The sequence below is a fragment of the Hylobates moloch genome, unplaced genomic scaffold, assembly GCF_009828535.3.
Source record: "Hylobates moloch isolate HMO894 unplaced genomic scaffold, HMol_V3 SCAFFOLD_21, whole genome shotgun sequence".
Taxonomy (NCBI): domain Eukaryota; kingdom Metazoa; phylum Chordata; class Mammalia; order Primates; family Hylobatidae; genus Hylobates; species Hylobates moloch.
This window is the reverse complement of record NW_026652296.1, coordinates 10,260,419-10,287,797: the sequence shown is the minus strand read 5'-3', so window position 1 is coordinate 10,287,797 and position 27,379 is coordinate 10,260,419. Positions and strand designations below refer to the sequence as shown.

The 27,379-nt window shown below is 43.5% G+C and overlaps 1 protein-coding gene across 1 annotated transcript in view; it reads left to right on the top strand.

Annotated features, from left to right (window-relative positions):
* Positions 1-4,727: 4,727 nt before the first annotated feature.
* PTPN1 (protein tyrosine phosphatase non-receptor type 1) overlaps positions 4,728-27,379 on the top strand; it is a 73,663-nt gene continuing 51,011 nt past the window's right edge. Inside the window, exon 1 of the mRNA XM_032143174.2 lies at positions 4,728-4,935. Within this exon, the coding sequence (XP_031999065.1) occupies positions 4,873-4,935 (63 nt within the window). The 5' untranslated portion in view covers positions 4,728-4,872. The remainder of the gene's footprint in view (positions 4,936-27,379) is intronic.

Below are 27,379 nucleotides of genomic sequence, written 5' to 3'. Positions count from 1 at the left end.
TGTAGGAACAAGGCAGAGGGAAATGGGGCAGGCAGAACAGGAGATACAGAGAAGAAAGTCTGCCAAGACAGAGGGCAGGGATCAGAGTGAGGCAGCCACAAGCCAAGGAATGACTGGAGCTACCAGAAGCTGGAGGAGGCAAAGGAGGACCCTCCCCTGGAGCCTTCAGAGGGAGCACGGCACTGTCAACACCTTGATTTTGGACTTTGGGCCTCAAGAACTGTGAGAGAATAAATTTCTGTTATTTGAAGCCACCAAATTTGTAATTTGTTACAGCAGCCACTGGAAACAAGTACAGCCTCTAAACAGCCCAAATTTGGACCCTGCTTGAGGCTGCCTCCAACTCCCCTCTCCCCCACCAAGACCCTGTGTATAGCTTTGGCCCCATTCAAAGGCTACTCCAGGCTGGGTGCGGTGGCTCATACCTGTAATCCCAGCACTTTGGGATGCCGAGGCCATCCTGAGGTCAGGAGTTTGAGACCAGCCTGGCCAACATGTCAAAACCCCATCTCTACTAAAAGTACAAAAATCAGCCAGGCATGGTGGCACACACCTGTAACCTCAGCTACTAGGGAGGCTGAGGCAGGAGAATCGCTCGAACCCAGGAGGTGGAGGTTGCAGTGAGCCGAGATCACGCCATTGCACTCCAGCCTGGGTGACAGAACAAGACTCTATCTCAAACAAAACAAAACAAAACAAAACACAAAAAAAGGCTACTCCAGTCACTGGGCGGCACCCCCTGCAGGCGTGAGGGCCACTTGGGCTTGGGATGGGCATTTATTTACTTACTTAGCTTGACATACAGGGATAGGAATGAACCAGCCCTATTTTTGTTCCAGGATGCTCTCAGGGTTGTGAGTTCCAGAGAAACTAGAACTCAAAAAGTATAAGGGTATAAGGGCGGGAGGAGCACAGGAGTCTGGACAGTCACTTAAAGGAACTAAGACTTCAATTAGGCAGCTTCCAAGTGTGGCAGCTCCCACAGTTTTCACTAGAATGGGCATTTTTGTTAATTTTTCCCCTATGGAATGCTCACTTTCTAAAGACATTTCTGATCAATCTAATTGCATGTATTCAATAACATTTCATTTATCTCCTTTATTTGCTATTATTTAAAGATATGTAGTAATGACAGTTAATATTTATTGAGCCACTCAGTATACTAACAGCGTGATATGTACTCATCCAATCTTCACATCAGCCCTATGAGGTGGGCACTTTTATTATGTCTGTTTTACAAAGGACAGCAGAGATTAATGAAAATTTGCCCAAGCTTGCACCACTAGTATTTATTCAGCTGGAACCTGGACGCACGAAGCCTGGCTCTGAAGCAGGCTCTGGAAACCAGGCTAGAATGCAGGTTTCCATACCAATGTGCAATGCTACTCTGGACAAGTAATTTTGTCTCTCTGTGCCTCAGTTTCCTCATCCTTTTTTTTTTTTAAGACAGAGTCTTGCTCTGTCACCCAGGCCCGAGTGCAATGGTGCGATCTTGGCTCACTGCAACCTCTGCCTCCCGGGTTCAAGCAATTCTCCTGTCTCAGCCTCCAGAGTAGCTGGGTCTACAATCACACGCCACCATGGCTGGCTAATTTTTTTGGTATTTTTTAGTAGAGATGGGGTTTCACCATATTGATCAGGCTGGTGTCAAACTCCTGACCTCAGGTGATCACCTGCCTTAGCCTCCCAAAGTGCTGGGATTACAGGCATGAGCCACTGCACCCGGTCCCCCCCATCTAATTTTTTATTTTTATTTTTATTTAATTTATTTAATTAATTTATTTATTTTTTGAGATAGCGTCTTGCTCCCGTCGCACAGGCTGGAGTGCAGTGGTTCGATCTCGGCTCACTGCAACCTCCACTTCCCAGGTTCAAGCCATTCTCCTTCCTCAGCCTCCCAATTAGCTGGGATTACAGGTGTGCACCACCACACCCATCTATTTTCTGTATTTTTAGTAGAGATGGGCTTTCACCATGTTGGCCAGGCTGGTCTTGAACTGCTGACCTTAGGTGATCCATCTGCCTCAGCCTCCCAAAGTGCGAGGATTACAGGTGTGAGCCACCAGGCCTGGCCTATTTTTATTTATTTATTTTTGAGACAGGGTCTCACTCTATCGTTCAGGCTGGAGTGCAGTGGCATGATCATGGCTCACTGCAGCCTCAATCTCCCAGGCTCAAGTGATTCTCCCACCTCAGCCTCCTGAGTACCTGGGACTACAGGTGCACGCCACCACATCCGGCTAATTTTTTTTTTTTTTTTTGAGACAGGATCTTGCTCTGTTGCCCAGGCTGGAGTGCAGTGGCACAGTCTCAGCTCACTGCAGCCCCTGCCTCCCAGGTTGAAGTGATTCTTGTGCCTCAGCCTCCCGAGTAGCTGGGATTACAGGCATGCACCACCACACCCTGCTAATTTTTGTATTTTTAGTAAAGATGAGGTTTCACCACGCTTGTCAGGCTGGTCTCGAATTCCCGACCTCAAGTGATGCGCCCACCTCGGCCTCCCAAAGTGGTGGGATTACAGGCGTGAGCCACCACAGCCAGTCAGTTTTCTCATCTATAAAATGGGAATAATAGCACCTGCATTGGAGGGTTGTTGTGGAGATTGAATGGGAATGTGTACTTAGAATTCCCGGCATAGTGCCTGCCACAAGCACTCAAGGGATGAGCTGGAATTCAGCTGATAATACCAGGCAGTGGCTCTGGGCAACACGGAATGAAGACAATTCTCTCTTCTAGGTTTTCAGACCTCCTGGAATTCACAAAGTCCACATGACATGCCAGGCCCAGAGGTGGATGGTTTAAACTAGAGCCTGCATGAAGGCAACCTGATCAACCTGCTCATGGGTGCTTTAAGGATCACAGAATCAGCTGCAGTTGTTGGTGAAAATGCAGATTCCTGGTCTCATCCCTAGACCAAAGATATCTGAATCATTTGGAGATGGGTCCAGGAACCTGCATTATTCAACACACTTCCCAGGTGACTGTAAATGTCAAAAGACAAAATTACAACAAATTTAGTTTAAACATCTTAATTGGCTTCACTCGTGATTCTAGAATCGGGCAAGACTTCATTCCACAAAATAGCACAAGTGTCCCAATGAGCTGAGCAGAGGAGGTTGGTTTTATAGACAGAAAAGGGCTGAAAAAAGCAGAAACAAAGAACAAAAAGCAGATTGGTCATTTCATAGTTACTTTCCTTGTAAGGCAGGAACAGGGAAACAGAACAAGAGAGAAATAACTGGTTCGCATCGGGTTACTTCAGGTTACTTTTTGTTGTAAGGATTAAAGCAAAGGGAACTTCATTATGTTGATTAAAACGGTCTGTTTGGGAAATCAGGGTGTGTATCTCTCTTCTGATTTTGTGAAAGGTTATCAGTCTGATGATGTAGAACTTCAGCATGAGTGACTCCATTCTGATTTTTAGTCTAGTCTGTTGAGACCCTAATGCCAGAACTTTTTTTGTTTGTTTGTTTTGCTCTTGTTGCCCAGGCTGGAGTGCAGTGGAGCTATCTCGGCTCACTGCAACCTCTGCCTCCAGGGTTCAAGTGATTCTCCTGCCTCAGCCTCCCAAGTAGCTGGGATTACAGGCATGCGCCACCATGCCCGGCTAAATTTTTTTTTTTTAGTAGAAACCGGGTTTCACCATCTTGGTCAGGCTGGTCTCGGACTCTTGACCTCAGGTGATCCACCTGCCTCGGCCTCCCAAAGTGCTGGGATTACAGGTGTGAGCCACCACACCCAGCCCTTTTTTCTTCTTCTTTTTTTTTTTTTCAAGACAGGGTCTCGCTCTGTTATCCAAGGTGGAGTGCAGTGGCGCCAAAACAGCTCACTGCAGCTTCCACCTCCTGGGCTCAGGTGATCTTCCTGCCTCAGCCTCCCCAGCAGCTGGGCCCCACCACACCGGCTAATTTTTTAACTTTTAGTAATGACGAGGTCTGATTATGTTACCCAGGCTAGTCTGAAACTCCTGGCCTCAAGGCATCCGCCTGCCTCTGCCTCCCAAAGTGCTGGGATTACAGACATAAGCCACCGCGCCTGGGCTTCTATGATTTTTATTTAACATAATGCAACGTGGAATTTGTGCTCTGCTTAGTTCAGTCTGAGCGGGAGTTCCTTGATACTCTGGGAAACACTGAAAATCATTCCATCCCCATCCATTCATTCCTGCAGCACCTAAGCGGAAATTCTGCGCTTCAGACAGGGACACTACCCTTAGAAAGTAGTGGGCTTCCCCAGCAGCGTAGTGAAACATGATATTCCTGAGTTTCACGAAAAAGAGGCGGACATCTGGCCAGAGCTGGGAGGTAGGAAATACAGCACGGTGCCCTCCTCCCATACTCCAGCTAGGATTACTGAGGCCGGGCCCCCGGCCCTGCAGGAAAAGAGGTGCGTGACTACTTTAAGGCCTTTCACTCTATGACTCAAAGGGCCGGGTGGGAGCTGGAACTCAAGGCCCTCTCGGGCCTGGAGAACCCACGCGCCGTGGGCGGGGCTCCCGGGGTCGCCTAGGCAACGGGCGCGCGCCCCGCCCGAGCCCAGAGTCCCGGAGCTGAGGAGGGAACGCGCGCTATTAGATATCTCGCGGTGCTGGGGCCACTTCCCCTAGCACCTCCCCCGGCTCCTCCCCGCGGAAGTGCTTGTCGAAATTCTCGATCGCTGATTGGTCATTCTGCTTCAGGGGCGGAGCCCCTGGCAGGCGCGGTGCGTAGTTCCGGCTGCCGGTTGACATGAAGAAGCAGCGGCGGGTAGGGCGGCGGTAGCTGCAGGGGTCGGGGCTTGCGGCGGGCCTCGGGGCTAAGAGCGCGACGCGGCCTAGAGCGGCAGACTGCGCAGTGGGCCGAGAAGGAGGCGCAGCAGCCGCCCTGGCCCGTCATGGAGATGGAAAAGGAGTTCGAGCAGATCGACAAGTCCGGGAGCTGGGCGGCCATTTACCAGGTGCGGGAGCGCCCCGGAGCGTGGCGGGCCCTTCGCTTAGGCCGCTTGAACATCCCCTCAGACCTCCAGGCCCCAGACTCCCTCTGGGTCTTGCCCTCTGCCTCGCTCCTACTGCTTGAGGATTCGATGGGACAGCGACGCACTGCGTCGCCCCCCCCTTTGTCCCCGGGGTGGGCCTGTTTCTCGCCGCAGCCTCGGAGCCCCCTTCGATCCCCCACCTCCCTCCTGTTCTCCAGCCCGGATGATGTCTCAAGCCGGGGGACCGCCGGTCTGTGCTCTCAGCGCGAATCCCTCGCACCCCGACCCCGCCCCCTGCCTGTCCACTCTTTGTCCCCTGGGGTGATTTAGCACCCCCACTATTTCCTTTTCTGGAGTGGACCACCTCAGACTCTCTTCCTTTGTCTCCCTGGGGGAAAAGGTTACTCCCCCCGTCCCTCCTTCACCTTTCCTTTCCCCTAGTCTCAGTGTGCGTCGAGTCCCAGGGATGACAGTCCCCTTCCCCCTTTCTGTTCATTCATTTATTGGATAGGAGTTGGCGAGCTTATTCTGTGCTAGGCACCGCTTGCCTAAGCGGTGGTGTTTGGAGGTGGTGTTTGCTAATCAGGACAGACAAGATCCTAGCCTTAGTGGAGCCTAGAGTCGAATAGGGCAATCAAACACAAAAGCAAATAATTTCAGATAGTGACAGGTGCTGTGAAGAGAACGACTTCCTAACGGGGTACAGGGTGACTGTATAGAAGGCCGGCTATCTTAGAGAAGGGGATCAGGGAAGGCCTGTCAAAGGAAGAGACATTTGCTTTGTGAGCTGAACCAAGAGGAGCAGAAAGCCGTGAGAATATAGGGCTAAAGAACCTTCTAGCCAGGAGGCCTGCGGTACCCACTCCATTGGGGCCATGATATTATCCTTTCAGGCAGGTCTCAGGAAGGTTAACGTTTTAACCCTCTCTAAAATAGCATCTTTCCTCAATGAGCAGCTTAGTCTTTGGTCGTGGCAGAGATGACCTTGTCTTAGGAGTCATCTTGTGTGTTAAAAAGTTAGGAAAGTAGGGTTTCTCATATATCTATAAAACAAATAGTTAAAAACACAAAAGAGCTCTTCCTTTCACAAGCAGCTGAATAAAATACATACTCCCAATTAAATGTCATTGCGGGGGTTGTGAAGATTAACTAAAACCACACTTGCACAGTATCTTAAATAAGCGATATACAGAATAGAGAGATTTTGTTACTTGTGTAAAGGGAGACGGCAGGTGATTCTGTTTTCAGCTTATAGGCTCAAAAGGCAAATTGTGAGATCCATCAGCTGTAGTATTAAAGTCTATTTTGAGCTCCGCTTAGAAAGGAAAAAGGGTTTAAGCAGTTCTTTGGTATGCTTGACTAACAAAAGCCTTTTTTTTTTGGCAGCCTTGATTTTCATGTGGATTTACATCAAGCTTATTTGACAGGATTCTTTTTATTTGGACTGTAGTGTGTATATTAGTTTCTGCTAGACTAATATTTCTAACCACTGTAATCTATATACTAATAAGTATGATTGATCAGTATATAAAATTTGTATGCCATATCTGGTCTCTGAATTAGTTGAATGAATTCCACAAGGGACTTTGAGAATGTGTGGACAAATTTTCTGCATCAGTTTAATGCAGTAGAGTCTAAAGTGGCTTTAAATGAAAATTGTTGGTCTGAAGTGTTGGAGTTGATTATGATACACCCCATCACAGTGGAAGCATTGTGGAGAAGTCTTTTCCACTGAAACTGAGTTGACAACAAGAAATACGTATGGTAACTTAGTTCTTAGTTGAATTTTATTTCTTACAATTTTAAGCCAGAGTGGGCTGACCTGTCACCCAAGCATTGTTAAAACTGTATTCAGCATGCAACTAGCATGGAGTGTGTCAGTCTTCAATTCATTTCCTTCATTGTTCTTAAGTTTTTCTGCCACAATTAAACCCCACAAGTTAGTCAAGGTGTTGAGATTTTCCCTGCTTCTTAATGGATTGCCACATTCCCGGAGGTAGTTTCTTTTGGTCTTAGAGAATTGTCAGGGCCGGCTTTTCTCACCTCCACTGTATGGATATTTTTCTTTTCGAAAATCTTGAAATCAGAAGCTTTTCTCCTAAGTGTAAAAGTAGCTCTTTGTCATACAACTGTAGCGTTTTCTGAAACAGAGTTCAGATGACCTTGAGTCTAAAGTGGCTAACTTTCCGAGGTGTGTATCACTTTACCAAAACCATTATTTTTCAAGGATTCAAAGAAATGTGTTTATAATTGATAGAAAATGGAAGTTTAAAAAAATTAGTATTTTATAGCATGTCGAAATGAGGGCAGCCTTATACAAAGTCATACTTTGAGCTTGCCTCGCCTATTGTGATTAGAGAATAATGTAATTTTTGCTTACAACTTGGTAAGCAGGTCAGTTATTCTAACTTATTTTCTGATTAGAACAAAAAGATGTAAAAACTTGAAAACTATTGGGAAAAGAACAAAGAGTGAAGAGGACTTTTGAGTGCTGAGGAATGTGGCAGCTTGGAAAACAAATTTTTTAGGCAGAGATTCTTTGCTAGGTCAGTTTGATAAAGTGAGCATAACCGTATTTTTAATCTTTAATGCTAATGAATAGCATAGATGCTAATAAGCATCTAGGTCTATAAAAAGTCAGCTTTGATAGTGTATATAGATGACTTTAAACATTATTTTCTAGCATTTAAACACTTTCAAATCATCTGGTTGCTTGATTGGGCCTAGCTGTCTAAGAGGAGAGAACGAGCTCAGATGAGGAAAAGAGATTGGTTTTACTGATCTAGAATGAGAGGAGAGAGGGTTGAGTGAATGAAAAGAATAGCTCATGTGCTGCCCTCCATCTGTAGTTTCAGAGGGGTTGGGTCCGGTGTTTTGCTTGTTTTCTCGTCTGTAAATTCTTTGATTCTCTGATACCATTCACTATATTTCAGTGTGAATGATTTGATTGTTTCAGATAAAGGGGACTGCAATAGTAGCTTGTGACATGAAGGCAAGATTTATTCATGTTAGAGGCAGGCTTTGTAAAATGGGCCACTCTTCCAATTGACATTTGTTTTTATAGCTGTTTTCATTATGAAATACAATCTAATGCCTGACTAGGTTAAAACCATGTTGTAACAATAGTTCACTAAAATTCCTTACTGATATACAGCTTATGTTGTTATATTCCAAAAGGATGAATATTAAAATTTGCCAATAACGTTTATTTAAATACCATTTTCTTCAGAGGAAAAAAAAACTATTTTATGCAAAGGAGAAAGATCTATACACTATGACTCACTTCACTTAAAAAAAAAAAAAGACTAACGGAAATGACTGGGAAGTTCTAGTCATCTTGAGTGACCCATTAGATCTAAATGTTCTTGTTTAGCCCTGGTTTGAGTGAACTAAATTTAGGTGTCTGATCAGTACTTTGGAAATGGTGTAAATGCCTTTGTAATTGTCTGGACTGATATTAGATTAACTGGGAGCACAAGTAGAAATAGTGAAGGCAAGAACTTTTTGCTATTGTTATTTGACATCGCTGGCATATTTATAGGAATACTTTGGTGTTTTTGGAAGTAAGTAAACCATACCAGTGGTTCCAAAAAGTCAGCTGGGGGATAATGGTAATGCCACTTTTTCTTAGCTGCAAGTTATCTGCTGTTGCTCCTCCTCCATTTTGCATTTTATCATGAATAGCTCCTCAAAACCTATTAAAATACCTGGTATTGAATAATGTAATTGAATGTGTACTGAATTTCACGGTGGAAATGAATAAGAAATTTCCTGTGGAGGTTTTTTGACTTAGCTACTGAAATAATGGCCTTTTGTTTTGTGATTCTTTTCCTTTTCTCTTTGTTAAAGAAAACTGTCTTGTGATCTTGTAGATTACAGAATCCTTTTGGCAATTTTTGTTCCTAGCAGTGCTTTTTCTTTCTTTCTTTCTTTTAAATAGAGATGGGGTTTTGCTGTATTGCCCAGGTTGGTCTTGAACTCCTGGCTTCAAGCAATCCTCCCACCTTGGCCTCCCGAAGTTGGGATTGCAGGCATGAGCCACCATGCCTGGCTTGCAGGTACTTTTTCGGGGGCCTGCCTGAGCCTATATATATTTTGCACAATTTGGCATTCCTCCCTACAGTGTTTATGCTGATTTGTTTCTGGTAACAACTAATACTGGCAAATCGGCTGGGTGTGTTCCTTTATGCTGCCCATGTTCAGGAAAATTGGAATTCTAGCTGGGTCACTGTTCTCAGATGATGTAGTTTGGCACCAGCCATTCCATGTTCACATTCGGAGTATCCAGGAGAGCTGGGGACTTTGGAGTAGTTGGTGATTCCCTCTGCCACATTTCATTGGTTGGTCACTATGGCATCCTTTCCACCACACTAGTAGTCTAGGTTCTCAGATGTTGCTTATGAGCCTGCAATGGTTTCTAGTTTCACACTGCAGAAATGAGTGAAACCGGTTACCTGTTAATATGGTCCCATCATCACTAGAGTAATTAATTGTTCTAAAACCAGATCTGAGTCTGTCACTCCTCTGTGTAACTACTTCTGATTCTTTCATAACACTTGTAAAGTCCAAACTCCTCTTTAGCATGACAGCCAGCTTCCAGTCCTTCCCTCCCATGTGGCTTCCATTCTAGCCAGACAAGAAAGGGCAGCATTCTCCAAACTCATCCTCTCCCTTCATTCCTCTATACCATTGCTGAACACTTTGTTGAGGATGCCTCTCCCGTTCAATCTAGCTTGCATCTTCCAGCTCGAATGTGTGCTTCCTTGCACCAGAGTTTTGTTCCGTCACCTGTGTGTTTTCATACAAGCTGGCACATATCTCTTCTAAAGCCCTGCTGTCATTGTAGCTGCGTCTTTACAAAATTTTTTTTTTAATTTTTATAAAGTCAAGGTCTCACTGTATTGCCCAGGCTGGTTTCAAATTCCTGGGCTCAAGTGATCCTCCTGCCTTGGCCTCCCAAAGTGCTGGGATTATAGGTATGAGACACTGTGCCCGGCTGTAGCTGCTACTTTATATCCCAGGTCTATCTCCAGCGGAGCCCAAGCTTCCTGAGGCCACCTGTTGTATCTTTCTCATTCATCTTGAAGTCCTCTGCTCCTGGCACAGAGTAGGTACCTAACAAGAGTTGGGATTGAATTGATGGTCAGTACTTTGCTAGCCTGATGGTATAAAGATGTACAAAACATGGTTCCTGGCTCCCACTCTAGGGGGGCAATGATGGAAACGAATAGATTAGCCCACATTAGTACCAATAGCAGAGGGTCACTCTGGGAGAAGGCCCCACCACATTTTGAGTCATGGCCTAATGAGGTAATTTAGTATTGCCTGCTGCAGTGGCTTTGGAAGAAAGGCTGGCATTCTTATCCAGTAGAAGCTGATACCACTGATTTGTTTCACAGAAGCTTTAAATATAACAATAAATTTGTGCTTGGCCTAGGGTGAACTTTACAGGCAACTTGGAGGTAATATGTTTGTCTCTCTAAGAATTGTTGAATTCCTCTGCCCTCATCCCTCCTGACTGGTTCTCACAAGCCTTCTAGCGGGCCTTTGCATGTGGTTGGTTCATAAAATACTTTTTGATTTTGGGATATAAAATATAGTTCTCCATAAAATAACGACCATTACCAAGTCTTTGATTTTTTTTTTTTTTTAACTATAAATGGTAATGACATTCTTTGGCCTTTGATCAGACCACCCTTAGGGGCAAGAGAGTAGTTTCATGTTTTGCTTTTTCTAGCGTCCCCTGTGTCCGGGTATAGTTGTAGTCTCAGCCGTCATACTAACAGTGCTGAGTGAGTCCCTTACTTTCTTTGGGTTTTGGTTTCTCCCTTGTAAAAATGATCCTGGACTAACTGATCATTAAGTTCAGGTCAAGTAATAAAAATCCTTAATGTACTCACAAATAGAATTTAATGTTCCTGAATAATCCTTGTAAAAACTGCAGCGGTTACTCAGTTTTGTAAGGTGTGGGTGGGTACGATTAGGCTCAAAAGTTTATAGGAGCTTTGTGAGTATAGTTAACAACTCAAAAGAATGGGGTGTTTTTTCCCAAGGGGCATGAAATGTTTTTGATAAATAGAGTTCATTTGACTTAGTAATGTGGAAAATGAGTAGCCCTGACACATACGCTATGCTTTTGCAGTTTTTCTCTCAAGTAGCAATTGGGTGGCTTTTCCTGTAAAAGATAGAGGAACTGATTCTTGAGAATTTACGAAAGCTTCAACCCTAACTAGGTACGCAAAGAATAGCTGCCCTTTATGTTGTAATTTTAGGAAGAAACCTACATCTGGTCTAAGTTTCATTTGAATAATATGATAGTTTACACATCTGCCATATTTGAGAAGAAAGTACCTAAGTCTCCAGTATTTTAGAAATAATGCTTTACTTTGTGTAGAAATGGTCTTCAGAGTGTACTAGCTGCTGCCCTCTCCTTTTTCAAAGCAGCTTGACATAATCATGAGTATCTTGCTGACAGCTTGTAAATTTTGATTGTATGAAAACTGAAAATAAGACCATTTCACACGGAAGATTTCCTCCTGCCCTGAAACAGCCAAAGAAAACTGTAGCCATCAAATCCATTGATCTCTGGGCTTTGGTACAAGTCACACTACAAATAAAATAATACCAAGTACTTATAAATGATTTTCAGTCCTTTTACAGTTTTTTTTTTAATAATTTCTTTTTTTCGAGATGGGGTCTTGCTCTGTCATCCAGGCTGAAGTGCAGTGGCACAATCTTGGCTCACTGCAACCTCCACCTCCTGGGCTCAAGTGATCTTCCCACCTCAGGCTCCCAAGTAGCTGAGACTACAGGCATGTGCCATCACGCCCAGCTAATTTTTGTATTTTTCTGGAGTAGAGATGGGATTTTGCTGTGTTGCCCAGGCTGGTCTTGAACTCCTGGGCTTAAGCCATCTGTCTGCCTCAGGCTCCCAAAGTGTTGGGATTACAGGTGTGAGCCCAGTCCTTTTTTTAAGAGAAGAACGTGTGACATGGTTCGATTTACTGAGTGCTTATGGTTTTACCAAGGCAGTAAGGTTTTATGGATACCCTATGGTAATTAGATAGAATTACTGCTCTGAAGTCAGCTCTGTAATATGGACTCAGAGTAAACATGGCAAAGGGACACTTAAGGTCTGCATTTTCTCTGGGAAATAAACATATTCTTTACTACTCTGAATCTAGTGCTGGGAAATTCTAAATCCTTCTTGAGGATTAACCACTTGTTGAAGTAAAGTTTTGGGTCCCAAGTAGGCTTGTGTCCCTGTCTCCTTCTTTTTACTTTTCAGATGTTTCTTCCTAGAGACTGAGGTATGTTTTACTTTTACAGATGAAGAAGGAAGCCTCGGCTGTGTTTGTGGCTTTTGTGGGTGAGCAACATCACTTGCAAAGATAAGATGAGCATAGCAAAACGAGGTTTTCAAAATAATTTTTAAAAATTTCTTGGTGATTAGAAAAGGAAAACTCTTCCCTTATCTCTGTTAAGAAACGTTTTTTGACTTTTTTCCTTTCTTAATGGATCTTTTATTGGCACATCTCTTCCTTTTGCAGAATCTTACTTAAAAATCACCACGTTAAATTACAGCAAACAGCTTAGATAATTTTTATCCAGATGGGCCCTGGTTACAGGATTGTACACTATTGCGAATTTCTTACAGGAAAGTGAACATCAAGTAGTTATTCCAAATAGAGTTCTCTTAAGAACGTGGGTTACTTAAAAATGTCTAAGGATGAAGTCACTTCTGAATATAACTTCACTCAAGAGAACAAATAAGCAAACAGCATTTAGCATAACATGGTAAATTAGCTTTAACTCTCCTTGATGTTTGAACATTTGTCGCTGTTAACTGCTGTTTCACTTTTCAAATAATCAGGGCTTAGTTTGCTTCTGTAAGGATAAAGGAAAATACGCCTTCACTGAGTCATAAATATTTTTGTGGCTAACTTTTGCACAGAGAAAAGAGGCCTCTAAGAAGGTACCCAGTGAATTTTTTTTTCTGGGGCAGGGAGAGAATATATCATTTTTTGGTTTGTTGTTGTTGTCATTGTTTTGCTTTGTTGTTTCTACTCTGATCTGAACTGTATCTTGACAGCAGTTTTGAATTAAGAACATTACTATTATTGTTCTCTACTACCTGGACGCCACCTCCCTATTGCCATAGTGTTAAGGATCATCCTCCGAGGTGGGGTGAGGCAGAATGGGGCCAAGATCAGAAAGTTACATTAAGCTACATCGGGTTTATACAAGTACAAAACCAAATTTTTGGAGCAGTCCCCAGCATACAAGCTGGTTTAGCCACACCTGAGGGTTGCTCTTGAATATTCCTTGGGAATCCACATCCCTAGAATGCTGGGTTTCAATGGGCCCTTTAGGTATCTATCATGGTGTCATTTCTGAGCATTTCTAAATATTCCTTCATATCTTACTGACAGTTTTTCTTGAATAAATCTTAGAAATATTAGTGCCATTATCAGTATTTCATTTGGTCTGTTCACACCACAAATAACTACCCAGGTCTGCTACTTGCCCCTATTTCTCTACCTGCTAATGAAAATGCTTTTGAAAGTTTGAGTAACAATATTGGAGTGTGCACAGTGGTATTGGTAGGTTCTGTACTCATCCTTAACCACTTGTTTTCATCTTTTGTGAGCTTGAAGTTTCTCCAAAAAATTTATCACAAAACTTACCAACATAGTTAATACACTCAGAGAATCACTGAAAAAGTAGATGTAGTTTAACAAACCCAGTGCCTTTTTTTCCCCATGAATACATATTTGTCAACTAAGCCTCATTTTGCAACTTGTTCCACTACTCGAATGGTGACAAACTTTGTGTTTCCCAATAGACTTGGAAGATGTTGCTTTTGAAAGTAGGAAATAGATGGCTTTAGAAGATAGAAGAATATTTTGGTTTGAAGTGGGAGCGTGGTATGTCCTTAGCTGTCTGTGAAATGCAGCTGAAGATGGGTGTGGGCCTTCATCTGCATTTCCCATCTTCAGTTTGAGGAGGTAGTTACCCTTCTAACCACTTAAGAACTGCATGGTACATGCTGTTTTATTTCCAGGGCAAAACTGTGCTCCCGTAGTTTCCCTGGTGCTTGCCTTCACGTTAATACAGTTTCATCATTTGGCAGTGTTTATGTGCCAGGGTCCATGTTAGAAGGAGGAAAGGTATAGTGAAGTTAAAGGGTGCAGTTGGCCTCCCACCTTTAGTTTTGTAAGTGCCTTTAAAGTTTGATTTTTGTAGGTTGATCATAAGGAAGTGATAAGTATGTTAGGTTATTTGTGGTTTGAGCTAATTTTAGTCTCTTTTTACAGCTTGCTTTGTATCCTCTGCCATTAAAACATGCTTTCTAGAAAGACAACTTTTGAATGTAGGACACAGTCTATATTCTATACTTGGCTACATTTCAAAAAATATTTTCTCAGTACTTTGGAAGTTGGACAGTTTGAAGCATAGTGACAGTATTTAAAAATCTTTTATTCCGGCCGGGCGTGGTGGCTCACGCCTGTAATCCCAGCACTTTGGGAGGCCGAGGTGGGTGGATCACTTGAGGTCCAGAGTTCAAGACCGGCCTGACCAACATGGTGAAACCCTGTCTGTACTAAAAATACAAAATTAGCCGAGCATGGTGGTACATGCCTGTTATCCTGGCTACTCAGGAGGCTGAGGCAGGACAATCGCTTGAACCTGGGAGGCAGAGGTTGCAGTGAGCCGAGATCATACCATTGCACTACAGCCTGGGTGACAAGAGTGAAACTCTGTCTCAAAAAAAAAAAAAAAAAAAAAATTCAATGATTTCTTTGCTTTGTGACACTTCTACTTTTCCAGCAAGTAAATTATATTCTTTCATACAGGTATGAAATTTTCGTTCCAAGCTAGTGGTTAAAAAGGCACAGTTGATATTAGAGGATTTTTAAAAGATTATGACCACTCCTGCAAGGTACTGAAGCAAGGCTTTGCTAGGCTGTGTATAGAAAACCTTCCCCAGCCTGTGCCCTTGGTTGATAGAACATTTTGCTCCTAAGGGTAGGTGCCTGTATCTGTCTCCAGTACTGGTTAGTTTCACACAGAACAGTTGTGTTTCAGAGCTTTAGTCTCAAGCTGCCCTGCTCCCCTGAATCAGCCACCCTGAACATGTGCACTCACAGGAGGGGACATGTGAGGTCATGGAAGAAGAAGACTCAGGAAACCAGGTTTGGGTTCTGACTCTGCCTTTGACTGTTGTGGGATTTTGAGGAGTTACATACAGGATCTGTAAAATGTAGTCATTAGACTAGACTAGACAGCCATGTAGCATTACCTAGATCTAACTTTCTACAAAGACATGGTCACAGGAGGAAACCAGAGGGTGGGGTGATCTTTCTGGAAAAATTGGGGCTTCATGCCCTACTCATGCTAGATTTGGTAGCATTATATGGCTGTTCCTGATCCCCCTAATCTAAAAGTGGGACAGAACTTTAACGTTTCATATTAACTCAAAACTTAAAAAAACCCATTATTTCCTTAAAAATAATAAAATGCCCTGTGGGGGCATAAGTCACATTATATTTTAAAATTCCTGAATGCCACATGGATGAATGTAGTTCCTTTTGAAATTCTTCTTTTGTCTAAAGAGGAATGTTGGATTTTGTAATTGGACTAAAAAATCTTCCATTTGAGAGAGAAACACAGTCTGCTGCATGTTCTACCCTTGTTCAGGATAAAACCCACTAATAGCTAACATTTATTGAATTCTGTGTTGTGCCTCAGGCACTGTGCAAAGTCCTTTACATGCAGTGCTATTTATTATATATGTCAGTTGGTCTATAACAGCAGGAAATGTTTCAGGAGGAGAATGAGGTCCCAGGCCCTCAGTCTTCTCCTGTGTCCTGGATTCAGCTTCACAATAGCACTATGGCAGTGTGGCCACTGCTTCAGCTTCCACATACATGGCTATGAAGAGAGACGGGATTGTGCTAAGCCTTCCCGATTTATTAGGACATAGGAGGAGAGAGTTTGTAGTTTTTGACCTTTGCCTAGTTTTCTAACCTCTTTCCTAGATGTCACAAATTGGCCACCCACAGTCATATTTTGCTTGCTTCACACAATGTTTTTTTAAAAAAGAGAAGAGTTTAATTTGTGCCATTGTTTGTAAATGAATCGGGAGAAATGACATGCAACTCTGGATTCTGGCCTCTCTTGAGAAATCTGAAAATCACACCGTCTGAGCTTACACTGGCAGTGGTCTGCTGGACTGAGGGACACAACTCCTTTTGGATGTACATGTGTGCATTCCAGAGTTTACCACAGTCCCACAGTGGGTCACACTGTCCTTGTCGGTGTACACTACCTAGCACTTGAGTTTGCAACCCCTACCCCAAGCTGAGTTTTCTCAAGCTTGATGTTAATGTTATGTGATGCTTGGCCTTGTAGGTATTTGGTATATTATCATTAGATAAAATTGAAGCAAAGGGCTAAAGGTTTGGTGGCCTGAGGGAGTGCCCTTGACAGTAAAGTCTAGGATAAAATCATTGGCCAGGTACTCCTTCCCTTCCCGCCCTTCTTCTTTACTCTTTATCCTCAGCCCCCTTCTGCTATTTTGAGGAAGTTAGAAGCCACCACCATTTTTTCCCACCTCAGGCAACTGAGTGTGGCTGTATTTCTGTCCCATGTTCAGTTATTTCCAGGAACTATTTTTGATGACCAACTTGAAGTTACATTGGGTGGGCCTAATGGGAGCTGATAAAAGAATGACTTGACCAAATATGCTTGCACTGAGACGGCTACAAAGTAAGGTTTTTAATGACTTGCTTTGTGACTTGGTCAGGAGTGATACCATTTGTCATGTGTCTAACTTCATGACTAAATGGTTGCTCTACCTTAACCTCATAGCTATAATAAAAGAAAATAAATACATAGGTTGCAGGGAGGAATGTATCTTGTTAAAGGTCTCTCTCTTTTAGCAACAAAAGTACGTATTATGTTGTAGAACATGCTTTTTCTTTGATCCTTCTTGAACACCTGTTACTCTATAGAGGTATGTTGTGTATGGCAAATTAGAACAAGCAGTAGATAGGGATGATTCTTTACCATTATAACCCAGTCAAGGTCTTTGTCCTAAGTTTTGTACCTTTCTCCAAAGGGAAAGGTATTTGTATTTATTTATTTATTTTTGAGGCAGAGTTTTGCTCTTGTTGCCCAGGCTGGGGTGCAATGGCACAATCTCGGCTCACTGTAACATCGGCCTCCCAAGTTCAAGTGATTCTCCTGCCTCAGCCTCCCGAGTAGCTGGGATTACAGGCGCCTGCCACCATGCCCGGCTAATTTTTTTTTTTTTTTTTGGTATTTTTAGTAGAGATGGGGTTTCATCATGTTGGCCAGGCTGGTCTTGAACTCCTGACCTCAGGTGATCCACCCGCCTCAGCCTCCCAAAGTGTTGGGATTACAGGCATCAGCCACCACCTCCGGCCAGGTATTTGTATTTTTAATCTCTATGCCTTACTGTCTCAAATCAGGAGGATTTGGTGATTTATTGAATGTGGGGGAAGGGGAAGGAGAGGAAATGGGAGGAATGTTCCAGATTAGGGAAATAGATAGCTAGATGGAAGATGCAGCCCCTCACCAAGGTGGGGACACAGGAAAAGGAACGTGTGCAAAGAAGATGGTGATCTGGTTGTGAACATGTTGATAGAGGACGTCCAGGGAAGCATCTGGTAGGTGGTGGGATGTTTAAATATGGAACATTCGGAGAATGCTCCGAAGCTTCAGAGGACCCTTCCCAAAAGGACAAAACCAGCTCAGTGTTTTAGCACTCCGGGATCATATGGCATGACAGCATGGCTGCTTTATACTTTTTTGTGTGTGTGAAATTAAAACCAACCACTCAGGACCAATTTCTCTGAAGCTTTCTGTCTATCTTTCATTTGCTTTTCTAGTCTAGATTGTAAGTTCCTTGCAGCCAGTGTCCATTGATTCAGTCATTCACCAAATAATACATGAACAGCTACTGGGTACCAGGCTCTGTGCTGGGCAGTCGGGATACGTGGTGAGGAAGACAAACTTGGTCCCTGCCCTTAGGAAGTTCAGTAGTCCAGCAGACAAAGTGGCTGAATAAAGATAATCTCAGCTCACAGTGATAAGAGCTCTTACAGGCCTAGGCTCCAGGTGCTGTGGGGATGCTCAGGAAAAGGTATCTAATTGGGATTGGGAGCAGGCAAAACAAATAAAGGATAGTGTATAAGGATAGTATCTAGTTGAAGTTCTGAAGGGCAAGGAAGAGTGAGCCTGTATGTTCTCTGAGCCTCTCCCTAATCTAGGATTCACTTCTTGTCCGTCTCTGTTCATATTAAGTGTCACCTAGGCTTGAAAGGGTAAGATCATATTTCACTTCCTTCCTCTTTGGTCTTAACCTTTCTCCGCTACCCCCTCACACAATGCATATGCATTATTCTCTTATTGTATATATTTTTCCTCTCTTCCTTTTTGTGTTTCCTCTGCCATTACTTTTAACCTTGACTGCCATATGGCCTCTAAACGCTTCCAGAAGGGTAGCCTAGTGGAGGTTATTCCATCATGTTCTTGAGCTCATGCGACCAGATAGTGAAGGCGTCTGGGTAGGTGTCTTCTCCAGGAGGGTGATATTTGTTTCATTGTAAATTTTGTGGCCCTAGAACACCAACAACAGTGCACAGTAATTAGTAGGCAGGCAGTACAGGATTCATTGAAGTGAAGTGATAACTTTTATCCAGGTATGTATGCAGATAATCTTTGATTTGCACAAAAAAAATTATATTTTAATATGTAAAGATTTTTAAAAGAATCTTCAAGTTTTAGCCTTTCCACTAGGAATGTATCGAAAACATGTGCCTAGCTCACTGACTTGCAGCCGCCACTATGAGAATAAAGGTCTCATTTAGTTGTTGTGAATTTTTAAGGGATATTTTCAATGTTGGTTGGTTTATCCCATTATGTGTTTTTTTTTTTTTTTTTTGAGACGGAGTCTCACTCTGTCGCCCAGGCTGGAGTGCAGTGGCGCAATCTCGACTCACTGCAACCTCCACCTCCCGGGTTCAAGCGATTCTGCTGTCTCAGCCTCCTAAGTAGCTGGGATTACAGGCGCCTGCCACTACACCCAGCTAATTTTTGGGATTTTTAGTAGAGACAGGGTTTCACCATGTTAGTCAGGCTGGTCTCGAACTCCTGACCTCATGATCCACCCGCCTTGGCCTCCTAAAGTGCTGGGATTACAGGCGTGAGCAACTGTGCCCAACCTGTGTGGTCTTGTTAGCAATTCTCAGTACACAGATAGCTTTGAGTGATTCTTTCAAGTCAAGTACCTTATTAAAAAACTCAAGTGTACTGATAATTATCTTACTTTTAACTGGCTGAGTGATAAGACTGAATTTTTAGGCACTGTAACACTTCAGATATGATTACACATTCTGATATTTTTATGGTTATTTATATTTATTTATTTTTGAGATGGAGTTTCGTTCTTGCTGCCTAGGCTGGAGTGCAATGGCACGATCTCGGCTCACTGCAACCTCCGCCTCCCAGGTTCAAGCGATTCTCCTGCCTCAGCCTCCTGAGTAGCTGGGATTACAGGCACCTGCCACTACACCCGGCTAATTTTTGGTATTTTTAATAGAGACAAGGTTTCACCATGTTGGCCAGGGTGGTCTCGCACTTCTGACCTCTGGCGATCCGCCCGCCTCGGCCTCCCAAAGTGCTGGGATTACAGGCGTGAGCCACCGCACCTGGTCTGGTTACTTAAATTTAAATACAAACATTATGTTGATTAATTCTGAATGATTTCCTGATTGCTCCCCGTTTACCATTCACACATTTATTAAATTCTTCCCTTGCCATATAGAAGCAGTCTCTCTGCCATATATGCCACATAGATAGCAGAACTAGCTGTCTGCAAACCATTGAAATTGTGAAAACATCTCCCCTTTTTTCCTGTTTCTAATTCTAGCTATGAGGATTATATATAGAAGTAGTCCTGGATTTGATTTTTTTTTTAATAGTTGTTGACTACAAATCATTTAAACGTCTGAAAGGGGAAAGGTTTTCCTTAAAAATGGATGACAAAGGAGAATAAAAAGGTATTTTGACTATTTTTTTGAATGGTGAGATTTTTTTTTCTCCTACTAGTTTTCTTTTGGAGTCATTTATGTGTCACTGAGTGGATACCATGGAACATGTGGCAGAAGTAGATGTATGGGGTAAAAGAACCATAGTTCATAAGCTCCTTGACAGAATCACTGAAGTGTAGCCATTATATGGCCACACTGTTGCAGGGGGAGGCAGCAGTTTTGAAGAAGGGGATGAGGAATAATGAGTGATAAAAAGGCATCCTGGATAGAAGACCAAACTCTGGAGAAGACCCCAGTTTGTTGATTATGCTTTTGTTTTCTGATTTGCTGAGGAGAGTGAAAATGCCTGAGGGGTGCGGGGGAGCACATAGGGTGTGTGTGTGTGTGTGTGCACGTGCAGATTCTCTCTTTCACTGTATGTATTTGTATGCATGTATGTATCTTAGGACTTAAGCTTTCTAGTCAGTAAATTGCCATAGTGGGGAATTGCTTAATTGCTTGCCTTCTGTTATTGTATTTCATTTAATTTTATTTTTAATGATTTTTTTGGTGGGGTACAGGGTCTTACCATGTTGTCCAGGCTGGTCTTGAACTCCTAAACCCAAGTGATCCTCCCACCTCGGGCTCCCAAAATGCTGGGATTACAGGTGTGAGCCACCATGCCTAGCTTAGTTGTATTTTAAATGGGCCCATTTGCAGCACTCCCTACTCCCCTTAGTTTACCTGGCTCACAACCTGTCTTTCCATTTCAAGGCTTCTGTCACCCCTGGCCCATGTCAGTGCATTTGGGCAGCCCACCCAGCATCATCACTTCATGTCCCAGGGAACTTCCTGTTCCTCTCTTCCAGCTATTTCCCTCCCTGGCTGTTGAGATAGTCTCTACCTTTGACCTATTGTTAAGCTCAGACCTTTTGCTCTCTAGTTACAGCCTGTGTGCTGCCAGATTCCCTCGCTCAGTTACTTTCTCTAGTTTGGGTTTTCTCCTTCATTCAGATTTCCAGCTGTTTCTCTCTTCCCACCACGGCAGCCTCCTCACTTCCCTCCTTATGCAGCTGAGACTGTGGTCAGTCACTTTAGATGCTGCCTCTCCACTGTACTTGTGTCCATCTTCTTACCTACCACCTCTAGCCCTGGAGCAGGCTTGTCCCCTGTCTTTGTCTTCCTGGGCCCAGGCTCCTAAGTGCTGCTGGAAAAAAAATCTACCAGTATTGAGCCCCTAGAAATCCGGTCTTTAATCCCAAATCTGTCTCCCCCAGCATCTGGCCATCAGATCTAAAGCTTACTTGCCATCCTTTCCACCTCATTTCTCTCACAGGGGAAAAGGAGCCTTTGCTCCTAGAGTCTGCACTCCTGACCCCTTCCCATCTCGCCTGTTCAAGGCATCTTGCAATAAGGGGTTGGTGACTCTCTGAGGAATGGATCCCAGGCCCTCCCTGTTATCAGCTTATGTATGCCAGTTCAACATTCTCAGCTTCCTCCAGCCAAGACTGCCCCTCCAGCCACTGCTTTATACTCTTCTTCTCTGGCTGAAATTTTTGAAGTAAATAGGTCACTGTGCCCATCGTTCGTCTTCCAGTCACTCTGTGTGTTTATCTTCCAGGGAAGTGAGGCTCTATGCTACCAAGCCACTGAAATAATTTTTTTTTTTTTTTTTCCAGACAGAGTCTTGCTCTGTCACCCAGGCTGGAGTGCACGTGCCGCAGTCTTGGCTCACTGCAACCTCTGCCTCCTGGCTTCAAGCGATTCTTCTGCCTCAGCCTCCCGAGTAGCTGGGATTACAGGTGCCTGTCATCATGCCAGGCTAATTTTTTGTATTTTTGGTAGAGATGGGGCTTCACCATGTTGGCCAGGCTTGTTGGCCATGTTGGCATGTTGACCATGTTGGCATGTTGACCATGTTAGCCAGGCTAGCCTCAAGTGATCCGCCCATGTCAGCCTCTCAAAGTGCTGGGATTACAGGTGTGAGCCACCGCACCTGGCCTGAAATAATTCTTGACAAGATCTGCTTCATTGTTACTAATACAGTGGATATTTTGCGTCCTAATTTTAATGCAGTTCAGTGTGGTAGACTTGTATTTGCTTATTGAATATTCTCTTCCCTGTTTTAATAACTATTTTTTCCTTTTCTTTTATATCTCCTGCTTCTCTAGCTAGTCCTAAACCTCACTCGTCGGTGTCTTCTCTCTTTGTTCCTGAACTTGAGGAGTTCCTACAGGGTTTACCCCATCTGTTGCTTTCATTTAGCCCTTTTGTTCTTTTTGAGCCATCTGATTCACTCACCCAAGAAGTAGCATTGGCCCTTGTATTCAGAGTGTGCACACATACACCGTGCACTATGGGACAGCCTTCAGAGGCACTTTGTTCCTGAAATTGTGGTGGTCTTTGCCTCTCATGGAGCCTTGCATATGCTGTTTCCTCTGCCTGGAATATCCTACCTTCTACTTAACTGATTCTTGTTCTACTTTCCAGTCACATTTTGTACATTTCTTTTGGGTTGCTTTCTCTGATTTCCCCTTTCCACAGGTCCAAGTCAGGTGCCTCGTCTAGGTACTCCCATGGCCCTCTGAAGGCCGCCTTTCATAGCACCATGTCTGAGTATACTGTAATAACATGCATTGCTCTGTAATAGACTGTTTACTTACCTATTGCCAAGTAATCTATCAAATCTTATGAAGGGCGAGGCTGCTTTTGTTCTAGTCATTTGTATCTCTTAGTACTCAATATAGTGTTTGGCATATAGAAAATACCCAACAAGGCCAGTCGCGGTGGCTCACACCTGTAATCCCAGCACTTTGGCTGAGGCGGGCGGATCACTTGAGGTCAGAAGTTTGAGACCAGCCTGGCCAACATGGTGAAACCCTGTCTCTACTAAAAATACAAAAATTAGCCAGGCGTGATGGCGGGTGCCTGTAGTCTCAGCTACTTGGGAGGCTGAGGCAGGAGAATCACTTGAATTGGGGAGGTGGAGGTTGCAGTGAGCTGAGATCACTCCACTGCACTCCAGCCTGGGTGACAGAGCGAGACTCCATTTAAAAAAAAAAAAAAAAAGAAAAAAAAGAAAATACCCAATAAGTAGTTCCTGAATGAATAGATGAGAACGCTGTTTAGAAGGTTCATGAATTGGAAACTGTGATTGCTAGGGAGGCTTTGAGTTTATGGTATTGTGTTGAACCATGTGTTACCCAGGATCAATTTAGATTTTACACTTTGTTTTCTCTGTTCCTTTTTATATTAATTTTCTATGTGTGGTGTTTTCCCCCCGTGAGATTGTATACCATTTCTCAGTGAGAACTGTGTGTAATGCTTGGTGGCTCCCTCACGGTGCCTTGCATGGAATTGGACTTCATTTCAGTGGATCTAATCCCAGTTATGTTAATGCTCGATGGAGCTAAGTCTCATCTCAAAGCAGTCCATGTCTTCATCAGCTGGCCCTGCCTCCATGCCCTGCACAGACCATGCCACTCTGGAGAGGTAGTTTCCCTGTGGTTTATTAGTCTTGTGTTCCAGTGTGCTGGCCAAGTATGAGAGACATCAGTGGTATGAGAGAGTCTCTCTCATTTAAACTTCGTAGGTTTTGTAGCTGGGACTGACCAGTGCTGACAGGAAATAGAGGCATTTATTAAAAGCCAGAGATGAAATTTTCAACTTGCAGGAAGCAAAGCTCTTGTTAGCATATGATTTTGTGGTGGGTTTGGTAGTCCAGTATAAAAGTAAAAACTGGATGACCATGGGAGGAGCATGCTTGGGTCTCCAAAGTTAGATCATTTTTCCTAAGTAATTTAATTTGTCTTTAGACTTTTACTGGTTTGGAATTTCCTGAGATTTTGATCTTGCCAGAAAGTTTATAGCAAAAGTTCTGAGCAGATGACACTTTTGCATCTGAAACCAAATCATTGTTTTTGTTTTTAACTTTTTTCTTAATGTATTATCCTTAGTTCAGCCCTGAAGATTATTCTATTAGTTGTGGATCTCAACTTTCCCCCCATCTCCTGGATCTTTGTGAAATGAATGGTATTAATTGAATAGAGAAGGAAGATATAAACATAAACTTAGTCAAAAACTTGTTCTTGACTAGGCAAGTTGGGCTTTGTAGCTTTGAGTTGATGACATGTCTATTCTTGTGAAAAAGGGATTTTTAGGGTTGGTTTGGCTTCTTGTTATATTTGATTTATTATTATTATCATTATCATTATTTTTGAGACAGAGTCTCGCTCTGTCGCCCAGGCCGGAGTGCAGTGGCTCAATCTCGGCTCAGTGCAACCTCCGCCTCCCAGGTTCAAGCGATTCTCATGCCTCAGCCTCCGGAGTAGCTGGGATTACAGGTGGGCACCACTACACCTGGCTAATATTTGTATTTTTAGTAGGGACAGGGTTTCACCATGTTGGCTAGGCTGGCCTTGAACTCCTGATCTCAGGTGATCCGCCTGCCTTGGCCTCCCAAAGTGCTGGGATTACAGGCGTGAGCCACTGTGCCTGGCAGGGAGTCTTATAGAAGCTGTTGTGGACAGTGTGGGAAGTAGTGAGCCTTTGTATTCCAGTATGCTGGGCTCCACCGTGCTTGCTCCGGCCCCCCGGTCGCTCTCTGTGTGTTACTGAGTCCCCACCCACAGCCATACTTTTGTCCTGCTTCTCTCCTTACCATCCTTTCCCCGCATGGCCACCACAGCTACCACTAGCAATTACTGACATGTGGGATCTTAGGGCTACTTCCCTATAAGGCTGCAGGGCATGTGGTGTTGGCTACGCACATGGTAACCATGGTAGCCCTGTGGTTCTCCACATGTGCGCCTTGTGACCTGGGATTGGCTGCAGACTAGTAATAAACCGCGTCTTCTGGTATCAAATCTGTCTGTAGTTGTACTTTCTACCTCTGTATTTAAGGGGAGATCTGTAACCTACCAATGCCAGTTGAAGAGGATGGATGATAGAGATGTTAATAAACAGCTGAAAAACTACCTACAATAGCCTGCAAAATAGAACAGCATGTTTTTGTGGCAAAACTTTGTGTCCATGAGTTTGTTTTTTAAATATCCTCATATAATCTGTTTTAAATCGAGAGGCTTTGGGTAAAAGCCATGGCTAGTCTTATGTGTCATGGAGTACCTAGCTTGTGAGGTTCAAGTTTATTATTTACAGAGTGTCCCCTTAAATCTTCTTTGGGTCGGTTCAGAGAATGATGCTCAGATGGACTTTTTTGGCTGACATGGAGTCAAAATGGTAATCAAGCATGAAAGTACAGACAGTCCTTAACGCACAAATGTGTCATGCTTGAAAAGTTGGAAAGTTGGTTTTCTGGAGCTCTGATTGTATTTTCCTGTAGAATCCGTGTTGTGAATGGTGGTTAAATCCCAAATAAGTCCGTAGAACCTATATAATCTGGCACATACCTGCAGTATTCCAATTAATATGTAATTCCCCCATAGAACTATGATAATGATTTCTATGTATGGTATTTAATATTATACATAATAATGATTGTATGAATAAAAAACATTCTGGGCTCCATGTGGACGATGGGGTGTGTGTGTGTGTGTGTCTGTCTGTGTGTGGGTGGGTATGTATTCATAGATCCCTTTTCCTGCAATCCTGGCACTGGAATTGGTTTTATCATTTCCAATTAAGTTTCATTCCCATGAATTTTGGAGTACAGACTGGGTTCAGGGATGCAGGGCATAGATTAGAGCCCTGAGAAATAGGATTAGGCTGGAATTGCTGGGGTGGAGATCAGTAGCTTCCAGGAACACTTTTTGGGCCTGGCTGTCTTCATTATCCCCTTTTGTTTTCTCCTGGGGTCTGCAGGTATTGCTATTTTGTTCCTCTAATACCACTTTTTTTTTTTTTTTTTTTTGCTTTTGACCAGGGTTTTTGCCTCTGGTCTACAACTGAATATCCTGTCAGATTCTCCTGATTTTGAAATAAATATATAGTTTTTTTTGAGGTGTTCTAGCGAATTTCTAAATCTAAATGTTGTGGCAGAGTTATTACATACTAATTTTGCTATGAGAAGTTGTAGAATCCCAGATGACTAATCTTGTAAACTGTACACGCATTTCCATCTAATTCTCCGTTGTATATCATGTTGCAGAAAATAACAGCCTCTAGAGTTCACATTGCCTCCCTTGACTATATTTCTTATTTAAGATTAGTTTTCAGATAAGACCTTTTCATGGCAGTACATAACTGTACAGAGGGCTTCCAACTTGTCTTGGGAGCTCTCATCTCTGGGAGACATCACATTACACACTGCCCCCCGCCCCCTGCCCCCAGCCTGGATGCACTCAGCCTGTACCCCATTTCTGTCCTCAGCCAAACGCTGCTGAAATGCAAGAGCATTCGATTGCTAGCCGATGAAGATGCAGACTAAGGGATTTCCATGTAGAAGCCCGCTCTTTTCAACTGGCTCGTCGAGAGCTGGAGGCCCCTTGCTTGTTCACATGAGGCTTTTTGTCCCTAACTTGGTGGCTGCTGTTTCACTTCTCAGCAGAAAGGGGCACCCTTGCCCCCCCCAGAAAGGAAGATTTGATATACCACTTCTGAAAGGTTCAGTCTGGCATCACTCTAACCAAGAAGATAGGTCAGGTGAGGCTGGAGGTGGAACAGGGCTGCTCCCTAGAACTCCAGATTGTTCCACAAGTGCCTTCTGGCAGAGAATGATGGAAGCTTCCGTGATTTTTTTTTTCTCCTTAATAGTTATGAGCACAGAAGAGGAGCAGGTTGGCTGTAGAAGCTGTCGTATTTTTTATTTTTGTTTTTGAGATGGAGTCTTGCTCTGTTGCCCAGGCTGAAGTGCAATGGCGCGATCTCAGCTCACTGCAACCTCTGCCTCCCAAGTTCAAGCGATTCTCCTGCCTCAGCCTCCTGAGTAGCTGGGAATTACAGGCATGCACCACCATGCCCAGCTAATTTTTGTATTAGAGACGGGGTTTCACCATGTTGGTCAGTCTGGTTTCGAACTCTTGACCTCATGATCTGCCCACCTCAGCCTCCCAAAGTGTTGGGATTACAGGTGTTAGCCACTGCACCCGGCCGAAGCTGTCATATTAAATAGCACTTTCTGCTTTTAGCAAATTTAATCCAAATGAGACTTTAGATTTTCTTGCTCTGACTTACCAGCAGTTCCTTGAAACACGTTTAATTATTTTTGCCAGAAAATCACTCAAGCACTTAACGCTATTTTTTTACCCTGTGAAAATATGCTACATTATTTTAAAATATATCAGAATTCAGTTACCCATAGGATTTTATGTGTTTTCTAATGTATTCTGTAAGCTTTCTGCTGCTTTTGTTTGGAGGGTGTATTTTGTAATGTAGAGGACTGCTTTATCTGCTTGTAAGCTTGATTTTTG